At 41.6% G+C, this 18,960-nt stretch overlaps 1 protein-coding gene across 1 annotated transcript; it reads left to right on the forward strand.

Moving 5' to 3' along the window:
* The first annotated feature begins 4,789 nt into the window (after positions 1–4,789).
* IDS (iduronate 2-sulfatase) lies at positions 4,790–12,428 on the forward strand. Its single transcript, XM_010222614.2, has 8 exons — positions 4,790–4,924; positions 5,303–5,480; positions 6,375–6,463; positions 7,206–7,406; positions 8,005–8,175; positions 8,856–8,982; positions 10,661–10,834; positions 11,921–12,428. Exons 1-8 carry the CDS (start codon positions 4,793–4,795, stop codon positions 12,424–12,426), a joined length of 1,578 nt encoding a protein of 525 aa, XP_010220916.2. The 5' UTR covers positions 4,790–4,792; the 3' UTR covers positions 12,427–12,428.
* Positions 12,429–18,960: the final 6,532 nt, after the last annotated feature.

Genomic DNA, 18,960 nt, shown 5'->3' on the forward strand with positions numbered 1-18,960 from the left:
TCTACTAGGGCTGTTGCTAGAAGAGGCTTTTGAAGATCATCACACTGTTTTTGTTACTGTGGCCGGGTTCCTATTAAATTTTGGGTTTGTTTGTTCTAGGCAAACCAATAACTTTCAGGGAAACACTGCAGCACAACCAGCCCTGACAGAGTCTGTCATGGCAGCCTTTTCTTATTGAACAAACCTTGTATAGAAAGTATATTTGGAACCCAACTTAATCCTAGTTTGAGGTCTATTTTTGTACTGTTTTGTGTGGTCTATCTTGGCATAATGTTACTGTGATGTATTTGTCAAACATTTTCTAAAAGGTGACTGCTAAGGTTATGAACATCTCATGTATTTAGAACCATCAGTGCTCCAACATAGAACTAGATAATGCATGAAATGCTCCAGAAAAGAGAAATACAACATTGACTCCTCATTATGCTATACTGCTAGAGGAATACAGGAAGAATTGGAGAGATTTTAAGTGGTTGGAACAGGAAGAGCTAGGGAGAAGAGCTAGAGAAAGAAGTGAGAGGAGACGGGTTAGGTCTGGGAGATAGGATAGCAAGAAAACTTTTTATTTTATTTTTGACTTTACCTATGTATTTATATACCTGGTCCATTTAAATCTTGTTTATTTCTTTGATTTAACTGGCAGAAGGAAATATTGACCAAATGTCCCAGAACATAAAGATGGATTGCTACTGATGTATGAGTATTTTGGGAAAGTGACAGGATCGATAATCCTTTTAGCACATCAGGATTCAAAGGCTGCTTGCTTAATACTGATGAGAAAGTTAACATAAATATGGAGTGTTATACAGGAAGGCTACAACTGATCTCAGATGTTCAGAGCACATAGATATTGTACTGTTACAGATACCCTCCTGCAGTGATGGAATGTGATCTGTTCTCTGCTTGAATCAGCCGGAGCAGGTTAGAACTTCAGTGCCCTATGTATCCATAGGAATGAATCCTTCATCAAGAAGGAAAAGGTCTGTGAGTTAGAAGGACGGATAATGAGTGGCAGATTATGCCTAGAGAAGTTGGGGAGAGTTTTTCATGCAAGATCAAAATTCCAACTATTTGCATTCTTCTCCTCTTAAATAAAGGCACCTACTAATTTTACCTAAAGCATTTTTCAGATTAAGAATTTTAGTGCTGTGATAGGTCAGGTTCTTCAGGAATCTAAAGAACCTACATGTCCAGATAACATTGACTTTAAATGAGATTTCTGTCCATGGCTCCTTTAGGCTTCTTTCAGGAGTCAGCAAAAATAACACAAGATGAATGCTTAAATGCCAGCAAAACAAGTAAGTTTTATCATTTTGTATACAAGAGGTGAGTTCAATTCAACATGCCTTGCAGCCTTGTAAATCATTATTTACAACAGTACACCATGAGTTTAAAATACTGACATCCTGATGTGGTAACATCGTACAACGTGTATATTATCTGGTGCTGCAGGGCAGTGATAAATCGGGCTTTGTCTTAGCAGTAATTAGAATCAACATAGCTCCTTCTGAAATATATTCAAGGAAAAGAATGAGGTTAAACTTCAATATAATTGTAGCAAATGTACATGTCTGTTGCCGAGATAAGATATTAACCAGCTACTTGCTGCCTGTCCTTGTTTGACAGGAAGCCACTTAAATCTCACCACTCTGGAAAGCCACACGTGAAAGATCTGAAGAGGAAGTAATACATCTCACTTAACTCTGTTCATCGTTTCGGCTGTGAATTGCGAAACCAATTTTTAACAAAACCGGATAGGAGACTGAGTGAAAGTGAAGGGGATTTTGAAAAGGTCAAAGATGAGAGCTTTTTACCTTGGTTTCAGGTCTGAGATCTATCAGCAAGATAATGTTGGAGAATGTCTGTTGGCTGTTTATATTAAAGATGAAAGAGCAAGGCGGAGAGCTCCAGTTCAGTGGACCATCAGGTAATTTTTCTTGGGCTTTCAGCATTGCAGAAGCGTCTTTTTGTTTGTTTTTTCGTTTGGTGGTGTTGCTTTGTAACTTTGCTTTGCAACACATCTCAACTCTGTAATAATAGCAGTCTTTACTAACCTAATCACATACTGTTTTTCCTCACAGAATTCATGCAGTAAGTGAGCAATGTAGGAAATAGTCACAGTGGCTATAAGCAAAAAATATTTTCTGTTTCTGAACCTTCTACTGAAGGGAAGCAAATTCTTGCTAGTTTCCAAAAGTCCTTATCCAAACGTGGGATTCTTTTATTCTGCTGCTCTCTGCCTAATGGCAGATCCACCGTTCGCCCTCTCGGGTGCCTCCTCGCCTGTGACATTTGCTTTGCACTTTACAGTTTGTGTGCAAATGGGAGCAGGAGCTGGGTCTTAGTGGGAATCGCTCCTCTGCTGCTTTGGACAGACAGAATGATGCTACACAAATCACCTTAGGCTGAACAAAGTGTACTTTGGTGTCCTTGTCATAAAGTGCTAATTGCAAGGTTTTAATGTTTGAAATGGAGAGTGGCTTAAGAGAGAAGGTGACCTCTCTCTTTGCATTACCTGAATACTGATGGCTGTATTCATCTCTCCTCTGAGACTGTTTTACAGAGGGGAATATAGGGTCTGTTAGATTTCAATATTAGCAATAAAGAGAGGTCAGTTTTTTGGGGGAAAAAAGTGGTCTTTTGTAATTATACTGAGGATACTGTCCAAAATACCCCTTAAGCATCTGCTATTAATCTAAAACACTGAATGAAAGAATCAAGTTTGTAAATGTTTAAATATTATCTTTTACAGCTTTTCTGGCTGTTAAAGGTGGGACTTGGGAGGATTGTTCAAAATTTTACATGCTACTTGCACGAGACCTGCATTAAAGACTTCAGTACCATTGCCTGACACTGTGTTTACACAGGCCCCGCTGTTTGCAGAGCATCTCTCTATCGAACTCTCCATGTAGCTCAAGAAATTGCCGGTGTCAACGTGTGTGCACAGGGCGGTGTCTCGGCGCTGTGCTGCAGTGTGTGCCTGCCTGCAAGGAGCAGCTGGCTGAGTGTGGTCCCTGAGGGCAGCCTGAGCTGTCGCGAGGTTTTCTGGATGCTGGGGGGAGGCTCAGGAAGGCTCTGCTTCCTTGGTCCTCCCAGCACGGAGCGGAGCTGCTAGTGCATGATTGCATTGAGTTGAAGCTTGTAAAAATACAGTTTGGAGATTTGAACACTACAGTTCAAGCATAATGGTTCAGGCAGATCCATATAGTGATAGGAAGTTTCCTCACCAAATGTGCCAGAAAAGGCTGCATGACCAGTGTGGGTAATAATGGTTTCATTTTTTTTTTCTCTCCCCTCTCCATAGTGACTTTCTTGTGCAGCAGTAGTTTGTTCTTTAGTTCAGCTTGGTGTCTGGTGATTTCTCTGGTATTCTCTTGCGCTGGCCACTGGTAATCTTACACTTGTAAATTAGGAAGCATTTGCAGAGTTAATAGTGAGTTTGTTTCAGAGCTTTCTATAAAGCTAATTCTTCCTGAAATTTTTAATTGAGAGGGGCAAATAGGCAACTTTCCTGTCTGCTAAGGCCAAGGCAGGAGTTAGAAGGATTGTTCAAAAGTTGATCAAACTCTGATATCCTCTTCTCTCCCTGTGGGTAGCCTGGCAGTTTACTTCATACTCACCCTTTACTGCTGAAATCAGAGGCCCACGCACTGCCTGCCGCACCAATGCGCGCTCCCACTAACAGCTTTACATCCAGCTTACCCTTGCTGGGTCTTGGGGTGAGCCAGAAAGCCCAGATATGTGTTTAAAATATATAATGTAAATGTTAACAGGTCGTAGTACTAATTAACAATTTGATTTTTTTTTTTAATTCCAAGACAGCTTCCCTGTTAACTTGAATGCACTTGATTTCCTCATTCCCCGAGGTTGCTCCACGCGTGTGGAGGAAATCGTTGTCGGGATAAGGTTAAATCCTCCCTCTCCCACCGAACTCCAGCGGTAAGTGCCCGCAGGCCCCGGCACGGCACCGAGCAGGAGGGGATTAAGGCCCTTCGTTCCCCAGCGCCGCCTCTGGTACCGCGGACCGCGCTTCCTCCCGCGCGGCGCGGCGGGGCCACGGCGCCCCCGTGCGGGCCGGGGGGAGCCGCGCCGCGCCGGGCCCGCCCCGAGAGGCGCCATGGCGGCGGCCGCGGCGCTCGCCCTGCTCGCCGCCGTGCTCGCGGCCTCGCTCGCCGCCGCAGGTGCGGGGCCGCGCCCGGGGCCACCCCCCGCGGGGCCGGGGAGCCTTCGCGCCGCCGGGAGCAGCCGCGGGAGCCTCGGGACGCGGCCCCGGCTGCCGCCCCTCGCTTCCCGCGGGCGCCTCGGCCGCGTTTGCGCCCCCTTCTCCCTGCTGCTCTTTGCTTCCTGCTTGTTTTCTTGTTTAAAAACGAATCATGGATTTCATGTGGCTTTTTAAAAAGATTTTATCTGGAGTGGGTTTAGATAATGGATGAGAATATGAATTTTGTCTCTGACTTGAAAAACAGCTTGTAGGTGGTAAAATTAAGAAGGCAGGACTATGAAATACTTGTGTTTTTTCAGAATTATGTCACTTCAAAATTTCCTACTTTTCATAGCCATCTGAGCTGGCTGCTGAGCTGAAAAGGAAAGTGAGAAATGCTGTCATTTTGGATGGACCTGCTGAGAAGGGAACCTTTGTCCTATGTTTAAGGATTTCACCCCAATAATTCCAGTTCCCCCTTCAGAGTTTTCTTAAAAAAAATAATAATCAGGACACATTTAGTCTGCATAAAGCAACCCTTAGTAGTGCTGAGATTAACATAGCCTGATTCTGTTCATCGTTGCAGCTGGCATGAACATCCTGCTCGTAGTTGTGGATGACCTGCGCCCCGTTTTGGGCTGTTACGGAGACAAGATTGTAAAATCTCCAAATATTGATCAACTCGCATCTCAAAGCGTTGTGTTCAGCAATGCTTATGCACAGGTAAGAGAAGTCAGTTAAGAAATTTCTCTGCAAAATACTCGATTTCTTCAAAATACTTCCTGGTTTCACCAAAGTGAGTTTTGGGAAGAACTTTGAAAAAATACTGGTCTTTAAAGTAACTTCAGTACCAGTAGTTAGGCTTAACTGCTCTGTATGTGCCTATCTCTGCTAAAGTGAGAAAAAAGAAGTAGCATAGTACCACCCAAGCGTTTCACTGCTGACAGCAAAATCTGCTTTAAAAAGCTGTTTTTCCAGCTTCTAATTCTTTCTATTCATTTCTTGAGTGTTTTGCATGCAGCAACACCTAAGTTGCTATGTTACAGTTCTGATTGCCTTTAATTGAACTCTGATTATCTTTCTAACTGTCTCTTTCCTCAGCAAGCCGTTTGTGCTCCAAGCAGAGTATCATTTCTTACTGGTCGCAGACCTGACACTACCCGACTGTATGACTTCTACTCCTACTGGAGAGTGCATGCAGGAAACTACTCCACGATGCCTCAGTACTTCAAGGAGAATGGATATGTGACCATGTCTGTGGGAAAAGTTTTTCATCCTGGTAACACTTAGGTTGTCATGTACTTAACAGAGATACTATATGTTCTCATAAATAGACTTTGCATGCAAGTATGAACTGTGTGATTCTTAGCTGTATATATAGACAACAAGAATCATTATCATGGTCCAGGTTGGACAGTAGTTGTGTGTTGGCTTTAGATCTTAAAGTATTTCAGAGGTGTTTCAGAAGTTTTTCTGTGTAAAAAGTGCTTCTTAAGGTGTTTGTTAAAGTGTCTTCAGAGTGAATATAATACATGACCCCTAGCTAACAAAAGTTTTCACATACTGTCTGTGTACATAAATTTCTGCCATACTCAAACACATCCGAAAGTTCGTTTTGTCCTGAAGATGAAGTTAGCGAACAGCCTCATCATCTCAGTCTTTATTGAGCAGGTACACATGCTTCATGTTCCACAATAGGCTATGTGTTTCAGGAGTAATACCACCAGTTAAACTAGGAAATTAGTTCACTGTTTGAAAAAACAACACTGAGCTGGAAAACACTGTAATACTTTGGTGACTTTTTTCTTGAAAGTCTTTACCTCAGTATAGAGTTTGTGTGAACTTGTAGACTTTCAGCTAATAGTAAATCTAAGTAGGTATGTACATGACAATGTTACAAATCCTGATTGTTTTGTCCCTAAAATCAGATTGCTCAAGAAGTTTGAGTATCCTTTCCCATTACCAGATTTTTTTTCAGGGGCAATTGTCTGTCTTAAACTTTTGATATTTATTTCTTAAATATCATTTCTTTGCTCACTGCATTGTCAAAAATTTGAAGTGCTTCTGTAACCAGAGTACTTAATAAAAACAAATTAAATTTGTATATGAGCCCTTGCTAGCTTAGTGAACTATTGGAGCATTTCTAATGCCTTTACTTTGTACCTTTTCTCAGGGGTTTCATCCAATTACAGTGATGACTACCCGTATAGCTGGTCCATTCCACCCTTTCATCCTTCTGCTGAAAAGTATGAGAATGCTAAGGTAAAGATAATCTGTGGCACCGTAAGGAAGAAGTAAGGGTTTTCTGGATATAATGAAGTTCTTTGTGTCAAGCACCAGTCAATGTTCTGTGTTTTTCTTGAGATTATAACATAGTGCAGGGAAACCACTCGTTTCTGGTTTTAACAGCAGCAGCAGTATTTGTATCAATATGCTTTTCTTTGTTTAGCATCTGTCCCAAAGACCATGCTGAGGTCATATTTTCTTGGCAACTGTTTAGTCTAATTCATCTTTCTCCACTGATTGGATGTCATAGATTGCTGGCATTTGCCCAGAAACTAATGAGTTGGTAGTAGCTTCTAGGTAGCTTTCTATGAGCTCTTGTAGTCAGAAGGAGCAATAAGGAACGTGTACTGTAACCAAATTTGAATTTCTTGGTAATAGGTTAGAGATTGTATTCTTTATAGAAGTGTGTTTTCCTGTATGACTACTTTCCAACCTCTAGCCACCTTTCCAGAGAGGATTCTGCTTTTCCTTGCAAACAAAAGTTGCCAGTGTGTTCTTCAGTCCCGCTAGCTGTCTGCCTTAGAAATCAAATTCTTTGAAAACTAAAGGTGCCGTGTAATTGTGAATTGTCTTATTGTATCCCAACCGAAGAGTTTATTGTGTGTTTGAATGAGAGAATGAGTTGTTGTGGGAGATGATTACTCAGAAAGAAATTAGTTGGTTTTTAAGTTACAGAAGAAGAATTACAGAAATTAAGTTGCTTAATTCTTTTTTAAAGACTTGTAGAGGAAAAGATGGACAACTTCATGCTAACTTGGTGTGTCCAGTGAATGTGACAGAAATGCCCAGTGGTACTCTGCCTGATATTCAAAGCACTGAAGAAGCCATACGATTACTGAGGGCCATGAAGACTAAGAACCAGAAATTCTTCTTGGCTGTTGGTTACCACAAACCACATATCCCATTAAGGTACCCACAGGTAAGGAACACTGCACCTGTGGGAAAGGAACTTATCTAAGTTACTTTTTCAAACCTGCTTCTAATTATTTTCATTTAATTATTATCGTTTCTGGAAAGCAAGCAGCAAGGCTTGATTCAGTGTAATTTTAGCAACTATTTGTGTTGCATTTAAAAATACTTAGAGAGTTGTGCCCAGTCAAACAAAAGCAGACTGCTTCCACCATAACGGTGACTGCTTTTGCATGGAGATGTTCAGCTTGATGCAGTATGACATAATGAGGCCTTAGCAAGATCTTGCTCTTCCTTTACTGTTAGTCAAAGGCAAAACTCCTACTGTTTTCAAAGGAAGCACTGATAGATTTTTATGTGGCTTCTTAATATATAACTTCATTCTATGATTTACTGCTGTACAGCATTGCTTACTGACTTGGTGTTTTTCAAAAATTGTGTGGGTCTGACTAATATAGCATTGCTATCTTTAACACTTAGGGGATGGGGAAATCTTTAAAAAGCAAGAAAATTAAAGGGTCATGAAAGGAAAAGTGCTTGCTGCTTTACAACACCAATGTTTACCATAGGCCTTAGAAGTGAGACTTTTTATGTGTTTTATTCTAAAGGAATTTCTCAAACTGTACCCCTTGGAAAACATCACATTAGCTCCTGATCCCTGGGTGCCCAAGAGGCTACCTTCTGTGGCATACAACCCGTGGATGGATATCAGACAGAGGGACGATGTGAAGGCATTAAATGTTAGTTTCCCCTATGGACCACTTCCAGAGGACTTCCAGGTAAACAGTCAATACAGTGCACTGAAGTCAAACTGCCCTAAATGTTTGAAATGCAATGAAATAGTTTGCTGCTTCAGGATGTTCCAGGGGACTCGGTACCTGATATTTTGGATGAGTATCAATTCTCCACCCTTCAAGCTGTTGCATGAAGGTAGCATGGAACTTTGTACATAAACATCTGTAGCTGTTCTTTGTAGGCAGTCACGCTAGCAACAAGGAGGCAGAGTTGAGCCTTCCACTAATGATATATGTGTTCTTGGTTATTTCTGCTTTCCATCATTGCTACTGAGGGGGGTGTGGCTGTGTAAGGGAGTGTATGCATGAGCTACCAACATCCCTTCTGTATTCCTTATCTATATCTGCTTCAAGCCATCACTTAGTGTATCTTCTTTTTGCAAGATTGTGCTTGACTTCCAACTGCTTATGTGGCTGCATATTGAGAGAAATGGATTTGATCGATTTGCAGCATCTTCCTTGAAAACTTGTGAGAAATAGTTAGAATTTTCTAACTACCCCTCTTCTGGTTTAACTCTTCAGCTACAGGCTACAGCCACTTAAAAATAAAGCTTTACAAGAAAAAATTCTTTGGTACCTTTATTTGCAGGAGGACCAGTGGGTGCCCTTGTGGCAAAAAGCTTTATTTTTTTCTTTTTGTCTGTCATTTTTTTAATAACTTGCAGCGGCAGATTCGCCAGAGCTATTATGCAGCGGTTTCTTACCTGGATGTGCAAGTTGGCCTGCTCTTGAATGCTCTGGATGATGCAGGGCTCTCAAACAGCACCATCATAGTCTTTACTGCTGATCACGGTAAGCAATCAGCTCTTTCTCTAGCACAGTGTAAGTAACTTCACTGTGCAACTTGATGCTGACATATTAATTACGTGTGTGCTTTTATAATTTGCACCAGTAAAACCAACACTCATATATCTGGCTAGTCAGGCTCTAATTAATGGGCTCTGACATGGGCTTCCATGGCTGTGAAGTTCTGTTCCCCTGCAGGCACCTCTCTCCCTAATCAGGTGGAGGGTTTTAGTGAGTGATGGGCCTGTCTGCCAGGGCACAGGGCTGAGCTTGCTGTATTCCCACCTCCCACCCCAAAGAGTGACTCGTGCTGTGGAGAGGGCTGCTCGGAGAGCTCCCCCATCGCAGTTTGTGCTGAGCCATCTGGTACAGTGGGTGGCAGGCACTCTCATTAACTGCTGCAGTGTGTGTTCTTGCACTTGTCATTGCTGCTTGCAGAGCATCTAAACTGGTAACAGTATGGCTTCTCCCCTTGTAATTTGGGTCTTGCATGTTGTGTGTCTTGGTGGTCAAATTCCTGTTTGAATTATGGAACAAATAGCTCAAGCATTTAACTGTTTGTTTCAATACTCTAATATTCAATAAAATAGCCCCAGGTTGAGAGTGATTAAGCTGGCGTAGAACAGATTGCAGTCATCTACAGCAGAGCCACTGGTTTGTTTTTTAGAGAATCCTTTATTCAGTCACTTTGAAAATGAAAAAAACCCTAAATTAAAATTACTGTATTCTTAATGATAGAATCTAGTTTGGGTTTAATGTGACTTAATTGAACCAAATTAAAGTTGCTTTCGTTATTTGGGATGACTTCTGTCAGTGAGTTGGTTTAAACAAGCCATTGGTGCGTTGTAGAGTAATAGGATTAATACTTTGGGTACTAAAATTGCTCTAGACATCTCTTTTGACTTGCCACTAGGTCTTAGGTGTGGTGTTTTTTTTTTTTTTTTTTTTCCTCCCCCCTGTTGTAGACTGAATTGCACCTCTCTTCATTGCCTTGTTTAATTGTAAGCCATTGGTGCATCCTCTACTATGGCTATCGAAGTGATCCCTTGGAAATCTAACTCAAAATACTGAGCATTAACGTAGCTTTTAGAGAGCAGCTTTGTCTTCCTCCAAAGTGAAGCTGACAATAAACCAGCTCCAGAAGGATGTCATGTTAGCGTCTCCTCTGGGACGAAGAGGAGAGTTAAGATGTTCTGATGTTGCTTTTGTTTCCTCAGGGATAGCATCCTGATGTAGGTCTGGCACAGAGAGCAGCCTTAGCTCCAAGGGATGCTCAGTTACAACATAACTGGGTCCTGGAGAGTTAGCAGCTGTGTAAAGCTCAAAAAATTGCTTTGTGGAACTGATCTTGAGACTTCTGTGGGCATGGTGACACACTCTGGTTCTTCTTTTATGCTGCTTTAATACTGATTTCTTGATTTTTATCTAGACTATGAGAAATAGGGAAAGGTGTAACTTACCTTGCTATAGGGTAGCAAGTGGCAAGATTTAGGTGTTTGTTGAAACAATTTTCACATTAGAGATATATCTTACCATATTTAAACATGGATTGTTACTTAGCAGTTGGCACAACCTTGGCAATAGTCTAGTGACCTCAACAGCCAGAGTCAGTTTTGCTGTGAAAAGGAAATGACAGCTAAATTACAGACTGTATCTACTCTAAATTATGCTTTCTGTCATCCAGGATGGTCCCTGGGAGAACATGGTGAATGGGCAAAATACAGCAATTTTGATGTTGCTACCCGTGTGCCGCTGATGTTTTATGTACCAGGAATGACCTCTTCCTCTGCTAGCCAAGGAGAGAAAGTCTTCCCCTACCTTGACCCGTTTAGCCATGTTTCAAACTTGGTACTTCAAGGTAAGTTTTCAGTACTTAATGTTTGTATTTGCAGTGGATAAAGAGGTGAGTGGTGACTTAATGATACTTCATACAAGCAACTGGGGTTTAATTCCCAGCTAATGCAAGACAAATCTTGCTTCTGGAAAAGGTTTCCTCTAAGACAGGTTTAAACATTCATGATGTTTTATCAGTTGAAGGCTAATTCAGATAATTAGATGGTCTGTTAACATCCTTTCCAGCCATACGTTTATGTGGTTTAAACAAAATGATTTCTCTTGCCTTAACATGCATGTCGTCAGACTGGACTTTTCTTAGGAACAAAACTGCCAGACTTTTTCCCTATTGTGGAAATTGTGCTAGAGCTCAGGGCAGAGCAGCGATGCAGGGTAACATGTGATGGCATTACTATCTAAGTCCAGGACTGCAAGAGCAGGAGGAATCATTTGTAAAATATATTTGTACTTCAGGCCAAAATAAAGGTTGCCTCTAACTCATTCCTGGTTCAGTGTCATTGACTGCTTTTGTACTGATGAGGGACAAGATGGTAAAGGGAATGTTACAGCTCTGAACACAAACTTTTGCTTTGGCTAGATCTGCTTTAGTGGAAACAGCTAGATATCTGCATTAACACAGCGGGACATTTACTTCTGTTGCTTAGGTGCCTAAAAGGATACTTGACCTACCTTTTATAATGGTTGTGGCAGTTTTTTCCACCAGTGATTAGTAAAAGTCTCTGTGCAGCATCTCTGCCTAAAATGGTGACCTCAGAAACCGCTTCCATGGAGGTAACCTTGTATTAAATGGTAGACACTGGAATTTCCTTTGTCTTTCTGATGAGCTCTTTTTCGAAGGAATGAATATCAGCGCCTTGAACAGTTTGCCAACTGAGAAATAGAGGTGACAAAATCTTATCTTAAAATATTATATAAATGCATAGACTAGTGTTCCCAGAGCTAACTGCTACCTGTTAATTAAATAGCTTTGGCTTTGTTTACCCCACAAATCCAATAAAAACACTTCCAATAAAGCTCCACATTAATTAAAATGTTCTCTCAGTGTCTGAGACATCATGTTCCTTAACCTGTATTTTGATGTTTCCTTTAGGGCAAAGCAAAAAAATGGTTGAGCTTGTGTCTCTTTTTTCAACTCTGGCCGAACTTGCTGGCCTGCAGGTTCCTCCTGCATGCCCCAAGACTTCATTTTCTGTTGCCCTGTGCACTGAGGGGACAAGCATTGTCCGCTACTTTAATTCCTCTGAAGAGAAGCTGCAGAAAGTAGACAAGGATGGTTGTAATGACACTTACAGAGGTTGTAATGAAGAACCTGTTGCCTTCAGCCAGTATCCTCGACCTGCAGACACTCCTCAGTGGAACTCTGACAAACCAAAGCTGAAAGACATCAGTGTCATGGGCTATTCCATGCGTACAGGTGACTACAGATGTACTGTGTGGGTTGGGTTTAATCCTAACAACTTTAGTGCCAACTTTGAGGATGTCCATGCAGGTGAGTTGTATATGGTGGAAAGTGATCCATACCAGGATTATAATATCTATAACAATACCTTACACAGTGGCCTTTTCAAAAAAATTCTAGGCTTCCTGAAGCACTAGGGTATTGTGCAAATTCTTGCCAGTAACCGTAACATTTTCTTTTTTTTTTTTTCCCTCCATGAAACACTTCTGTTATGCAGAAAACACTTGGCTTCCATTAAAATCCTCTTTGTATCAGAACATTACTAGTGCTTTTGTCTTGTTTCAGCCCTTATTTACACCTAGCTAGTCAAAATGGAGTTACTTCTGCAATTGTGTTCTCATATGCTAGCATGCAACACTTCTGAAAAGGCTATGCAGGACTATGCTGAAATATCTCCATGGTCTTCTGTGTTATAGTGACTGAAGAAGAGAAACTCATTGTCTTTGTTGGAATTTGTGACATGAAAGGTGGCAAAAGAAAAGTTTTTGTGTATGAAAGTTTGTTTGGAGAGTGGGTGTAAAAAAGCAGATCTTACCTGCTTTGGATGCTTGGAGTTTGCGGGGTCTAGGAGACATTTGGTAATGAGGGACAGAGGGGGGGTTGCTCTTTTCTGCCTTGGCCCTGACTAGATCTGAAGGGGAAATCCCATGTTTCACTCAATTCTTTTCAAAATAAAAACTTTAATCTGGAGATGTTTGCTGCTGTTCAGACAGAGGAGTGGATCTGAATGTGATTTTACAGGTGTCAAGCAAAGGCTTTAGTCACCAAAAGAGTGACTAGCACTGAAGGGTTAAGGTAGCACCAGTATCTCCCATCAAGTGTGTAATGAGGATCAGCCCAGTGAGGCCCCTCAGGTGAGGAAGAGACAGAAGCACTTAACAGTTGTAGCCTGCTGGTGTCTAGTGACTGAGCTCAGCACACTTGGCCTTTCCACTGGTCATGTCTAGTGCCAGCAATGTGCATGTCTGCCTTTTCAGCTGTTGAGTGAGATTTGACAGGCTAAATTTTGGATAGGTCTAGCTAAAAACCTTTCATTTAGCTTTATTATTATTTATTTACTTTTATTGTGTATGTGGTGCACTCTCATGTGGCCAAATGAATCAAGTTTGATACATTTGGAAGCTTGTATCTCAAATAAATGATTTTGCTGAATATTATGCTTAAGAGCTATCTATCCCACATACTCACATAAAATATGCCGTGCTCCAGCACGATGGCAGTAGCTTGTGCTGTGTTCTCTGGGTCTCCTGGTTTTTGCAGTTCCATCTTGGTGATCAAGGCTTCCAGCATTTATTCATCTGTGCCTTCTTAGATAAGGGCATGTTTTGACAATACCAGCCTGCCTTCCCCAGTGAAGTGTTCCTCTGATTCTTGCAAAAGGAAAGCCAGCCATAACTTGTCTTCTGTAGATAAAGTGACTTCAATATGCGAGAGAAGCTACAGGCATAAAATGCATGTGATGATTGTATTTCTAATTAATGTATAAAAGTATAAATACCCAGCATGAATTTGGTTCTCTATTAGAAGACAGCAGTTTAGTGACTTAAACTCAATTAGAAAAATGTATTTCTTATGAGCTTGTCATTTTATTTTATGCTATCCAAAATACTACTATGTTCTGCAACATTATTATTTCTGATGAGAATGCACCTTTTTCACTTCTGCAGGAAGAGCTAGATCCTCGGCTGATGTGAAATATTGCAGTTGCATGTGGCAGATTCAGGATAGCTATAGCAATTTCACTCTGGTTGAAGATATTCTTCATTCAGAATGGTGCCAGACAAAGATTTGAAGTCTGCAGCTGGAGCTAATTGTATCTCTGAGTTATTTCCTTCAAAGGAAAATCAAATAATGGGAAAATGATTTCTTTTTGAGTGAGTTGAAGCATTAAGAATTAGTCTAAGTCTCTTGTATGCTAGGTCAATAACATAGTGTACATTAAAATTGCATTGGCAAATTGGTATCATCTCTGACTTGGCTACCTGAGCTTTGCATTTTGTTCCTCTGCCTGAATACCTTAACCAGACCGTTCAAATCAGGCTTTTTGATCATCTTCATATACAAGTGCTTAAAAGCAAACCAAGAAAAACCTTCTGCTTTGGTTTCTAAAGGAGAAGACTTGCTCTTGCCTCAGAAGTGCCGTGGTTCACTCTAACTCTAGGTGGCTTCACAGTGAACCAGCTTTTCGCTCCTTTAAACCCGCTCCCTGCTTTAGCAGGGCTGTGATTGTCCTTTTTATGTAGGTTCCATCACCCAGTGTGCCACGAGTTGCTGCTCATTTTCTAGAGACCGTGTGTTCGGGAGAGGCCTCATTGCTGTGCATGTGATGCAAGGCAGGCTGAATTCTGTTTGACTCTGTGGTTTCATGCTGTCTTGCTCTGACTGATGGGCAGTGTTCCCCTTCTTTCCAGTTCTGTAAACTAAATTAGCAACTACAGGAGCTATGGGAGAAACTACAGTTTGAATTAGAGCCTGGGGATTGTTAAATGGGGAATTGTTAGATTCCTGTTCTGGGGAGACCACAGATCAGGATCTGTAAAAATATTTTTGGAGGGCTTAAAGTTGCAGCATGTGGATGGGTTTTTGAAGAACATATTTGTGTGAAAACATTCTTTTTGCATCCCGCTTCCCAAGCATCCCTTCACTTCAGGCAATCTGATTTTTCAAGTGAAGGTAAAAGTCCTGGTGCCAGGTGATGAGTATTATTTTACCCTGAGCTATTCTTTTTATATTGAAAAGGAAGAGCTATCCTTACCTTTCTTAATGTTCTAGTAATGTTTTGGGGAGATTCGAAACAGAATCGTCTTTGACAGCCAGTGAAACAAGACTGGTATCCGAATGCTCAGAGCAAGGATGTTTTTTGATAATTGCACAGGTTGCTGAGCAGCACTGCAGTCCACCTAGAGCACACAGTTTTGCTCTGCCCGTTGCTGTGTGATGCTTTTGAGGCCAGGAGAGGCACCGCAGTGAACAAACTTTGCTGTTGCAAGTGTTAGGTGTGTTAGAATTTTATTATGAAACTGGTCAAGAGAAATGCAAAAGCAGTGGACACAAGGAGGAGGCACCTTTCTGAAACCAAGCTAAGACACGGCCTCTCCTGGAGAGCCCAGCTGTGGCTCTGCTAGGCCAAGCGGCCTGCACGGAAGAACAAAAGAACTTAATCAGAGCAATAAAAATAAAGTGCTCTTGCAAACAGCTCCCCTCTCCAGAGGGATGGAGGATGCAAGCCAAGCATCAGGAAATAAATGAGATGCCAGTGCTGACCCTATTTCTCAGGATGGCACCGGAGCAGCTGGAAGAACAGCGTGGTGCTGCATCAGCAGGAATGTGTTACCTGTGCTGCGTGGATGGAGAGGCTCCACTGGGGAGCCGAGAGGCGCCGCTGTAAGCACTTGGCATGAAGCAGAGGCAATAAACAGGCCTCTGTTAATAAGCTAATGTGCAGGAGCGATTAAGCAATGGAATTAGAATTTGGGTCCCCAGCCAGCCATATATCCATCAATCACAGCTCGTGGTGTGGTTTGTAGTGTCTAGATTTGCAAAATCCTAAAACCAAAGTCATATTTGGATCAAAGCTGTGCCACATTCAGAGCAACGGTAACAGAAATCTTTGTGAGATGGAGGTGGCCGTGGAGGTGGCTGTGTTGTGATATTCTGCTTCAATGCGTGTGGTTGCAGAGGAGGGATCTGGGTCTAATTTCAGGCATGCTGTGCACACTGGAGCGCCTGGAAACGCTGTCACCGCACGCTGCGCTGCGCAGCAGGTTGGGCTCCCTCCTTTGGCCTGTGCCCGGTGGCTGCTGAGGGAAATGGGGGCGTTCGGAATTTACAGCTCCGGGCGCTGCGGAGGTTTGTGCTGAGCAGCAGGGTGGGCAAAGGCAGCTGCCAGTCCTGGTGCTGCTCAGGTGCTCCCTGATGAATCACAGCTTCATGCTGGGCACTGACAGGCACCTCTCTCTGTTCCTAGTGTTTCTATGTGTTTTCTGTGATGAGGAGCACATTGCCATGGGCAGAATAGCCCCAGTGTCTGGTCGTGGTGCCGCTCTTGCAGGGTGCTGCTGTTGGCTTGTGTTCCAGCACTTTGGGTCAATCTACGTTGGAGAGGTGCCTCGTGGGTGCGACCGAGATCTTAAGTTAATACGGAATTATTTTCTTTCAACGGTTACTTAACATTCAAAGGTGAAATTCCACATAAAGAATGAAATTACCCTTTTGGTAACTAGGTTTTCCAGCACTTACATTTTTCTAAGCTATTGACCTTCTTGCTGTTCATATTGGAAACTCCCGACCAAGTTAAGGTGTCCCCGAGTCCAAACTTTTTATGTCTCTGTTTATCCACCTTCCTTGCTAATGAAAATCTTCTCAGATGTGCATGGTCTACATTTTTATCCAACAGGTTGTGCTGAGCTATAGAAGATGAATTATTGCAGAGTCTTGAGTAAGCAAGAGGAAGTGACAAAGTTTGTGGTGTTCCAGTAGGCGCTGCTGGACGTTGAATGGAGTTAACAGTCAGTCAACAGTCCTCAGCAGAGAGCAAAGACGTAACAGTCAAATCACATATTAAGTCACCTTCGGAAAGGTTAGAATCCAGCAGGAAAGTAGAAAGAGCAGGAATGGAAAGTAAAGAGAGCAGGAATAGAAAAAGCAGATAATTTTTTATCTATGCTTTTAGACACCAAAATCAATAGGCAATCAGATCTTCCTGCTTCTGTTCTGATTTATTTCTCTATTTTGGGTATAGTATCTGTAAACTTTGTATACATGTCATGATAGACTGCAACACTTCTCTGAATTAGCTCTGAAGCGCTTTTGAAAACATACCTGTGGACTATTTGTGTAGCAATTTGTCTTAGATGTGCTCAATTTGACATTATCTGTGTACTTAAAGTCCTGGCTCTTTTCTTTTGCATCCTGATGCAGCCAAGAGTTATTCTCTAGTATGTTATACATTGTGTAGAAAGGACTCGTTTTGCACCTGAGTTGCAAGAGCATTTAGTGTGTAGTTGAAAAGCAATTAGTTGTAGTCTAGATAGTCCTAATTGCTTCAAGACCCCCTCCCTGCCCAGCCTGTGCTGAATTCACTTTGGGGTTGTGTTGAGCTGGAAGAGCAGTTGAAATTTAGATGCAAATCTTAACATAAAGCCTTATTTTTGCATGTTCTGTACCAACTATTAAGTTGCCTAAATATTATCAGACTGCAGCTTGTTCTCAGGAAAATGTTTGATTAAATCAAATTCTGCGTAGGGGCATCATCATCATTCAGCTTTTCTTACTGGAAAGTTTTGCTTTGATAAGATCATGGACCCTTATTTAATATTATCATTTCAATTTTTATTGTATTGCATGATTTTGACATATTCTAATAGGATTTTACAACAAGTGATAAAGCAATTACTTTGTCAAAATAATGAAGTCAAGGCAAAACATTTTGATCTTACAGCAGGAAAGCATTCAAATTTATCAAAATGAAATGAGGCATTTCACTAATGTCAATTCAAATTTCTCAAGTAGAATTTTCTGTAATTTTCTCAAAGGATAACTTCAAAATTTTGGCTAAAAGGAAGCAAGGGGAAAATCCCAAACAGTACATCTTGCCATCACATTAAAATTTAGATTTTTAATCCATGAGTAATACTGTTCCTGAGTTGAATTTAGACCTGTTGTGTTTTGAATGCTCTAGAAACAGTGAAATCTGTGCCCCCACTCAGACTAAACAAGTGGAGAGTGGCAGTCAGGGAAGATGAGTCCCATTTTACAGAGAGGGGACTCCAGCCTAGAGAGCTGAAATGCTTTTATTCAAGGTCAGCCAAGAGTTGTGTACAGACGAGCGTCTAAAAGGACACCCGCTCCTTATCGAGTGCTTTTAACCCAAGGCTGTCCTTGCTTTCCTGGAGCTTCATGCGTGTGCTCTGCAGAAAACAAGAGGTAACCCAAGCAGAGGAGATGCTGCTGCAATGAGTTGGCACCCCACTGGAAAAGACAAGCACTCATTCCCTGGAAACAGGGCAGCAGGTTTTCCCTCTCCTGCTGCTCCCCCAGCATCGCACCTGACCACAGAGCTGCAGGCGATTTGCAGCAGGACTCTCTCTTGCAACAGATTGCCTAATAAAAGGGCAAGTATTCATCACATGTCTGGAAAAAGTTTGTTTTGATCTCTGTGTCCGCTGTTCCGGCTTTAAAGAACAGAGCCTCTTCTCAACTATTTTCCTGGTAATAGAATTATACTCTAATTCCTGGAAGACAAAATTTGGCAGATATGAAGTGTGTAATATTTATCCTTGATTGAACCCACAGACTGTCCTAATACTTCCCACATATTTTCCTGTTTTCCAAATGAGTTTGATATTGTGCTGAAGAAAATTACACTCTCTACTCAAGCCCACTGAAATATTTCACTGCAAGAAGGATGTGATCCATTGCTTAGGAGCCCTCATTACATGCAGCTGTGGGATACTCATCTTTTTTCCTTTATCTGCTCTGCTGGAAAATTCAAATACCTTGTTTTACTAAATAAAATCAAGGTCCGAGATGTTATAAACAAATAGATTGGCTGATTGAACTTGATAGCATAATCATTTTCTTGTCACCAGCTTTAGTTTTTCTTTGCTGAAATAAGATTAGCGTAGATTAAAGCTATTTATTTTGGAGGTGTAGCACTCTGGACAAGGCAA

The sequence above is a fragment of the Tinamus guttatus genome, unplaced genomic scaffold (assembly GCF_059628265.1).
Source record: "Tinamus guttatus ecotype Peru unplaced genomic scaffold, ASM5962826v1 Tinamus_guttatus_pri_ptg000287l, whole genome shotgun sequence".
Lineage (NCBI taxonomy): Eukaryota > Metazoa > Chordata > Aves > Tinamiformes > Tinamidae > Tinamus > Tinamus guttatus.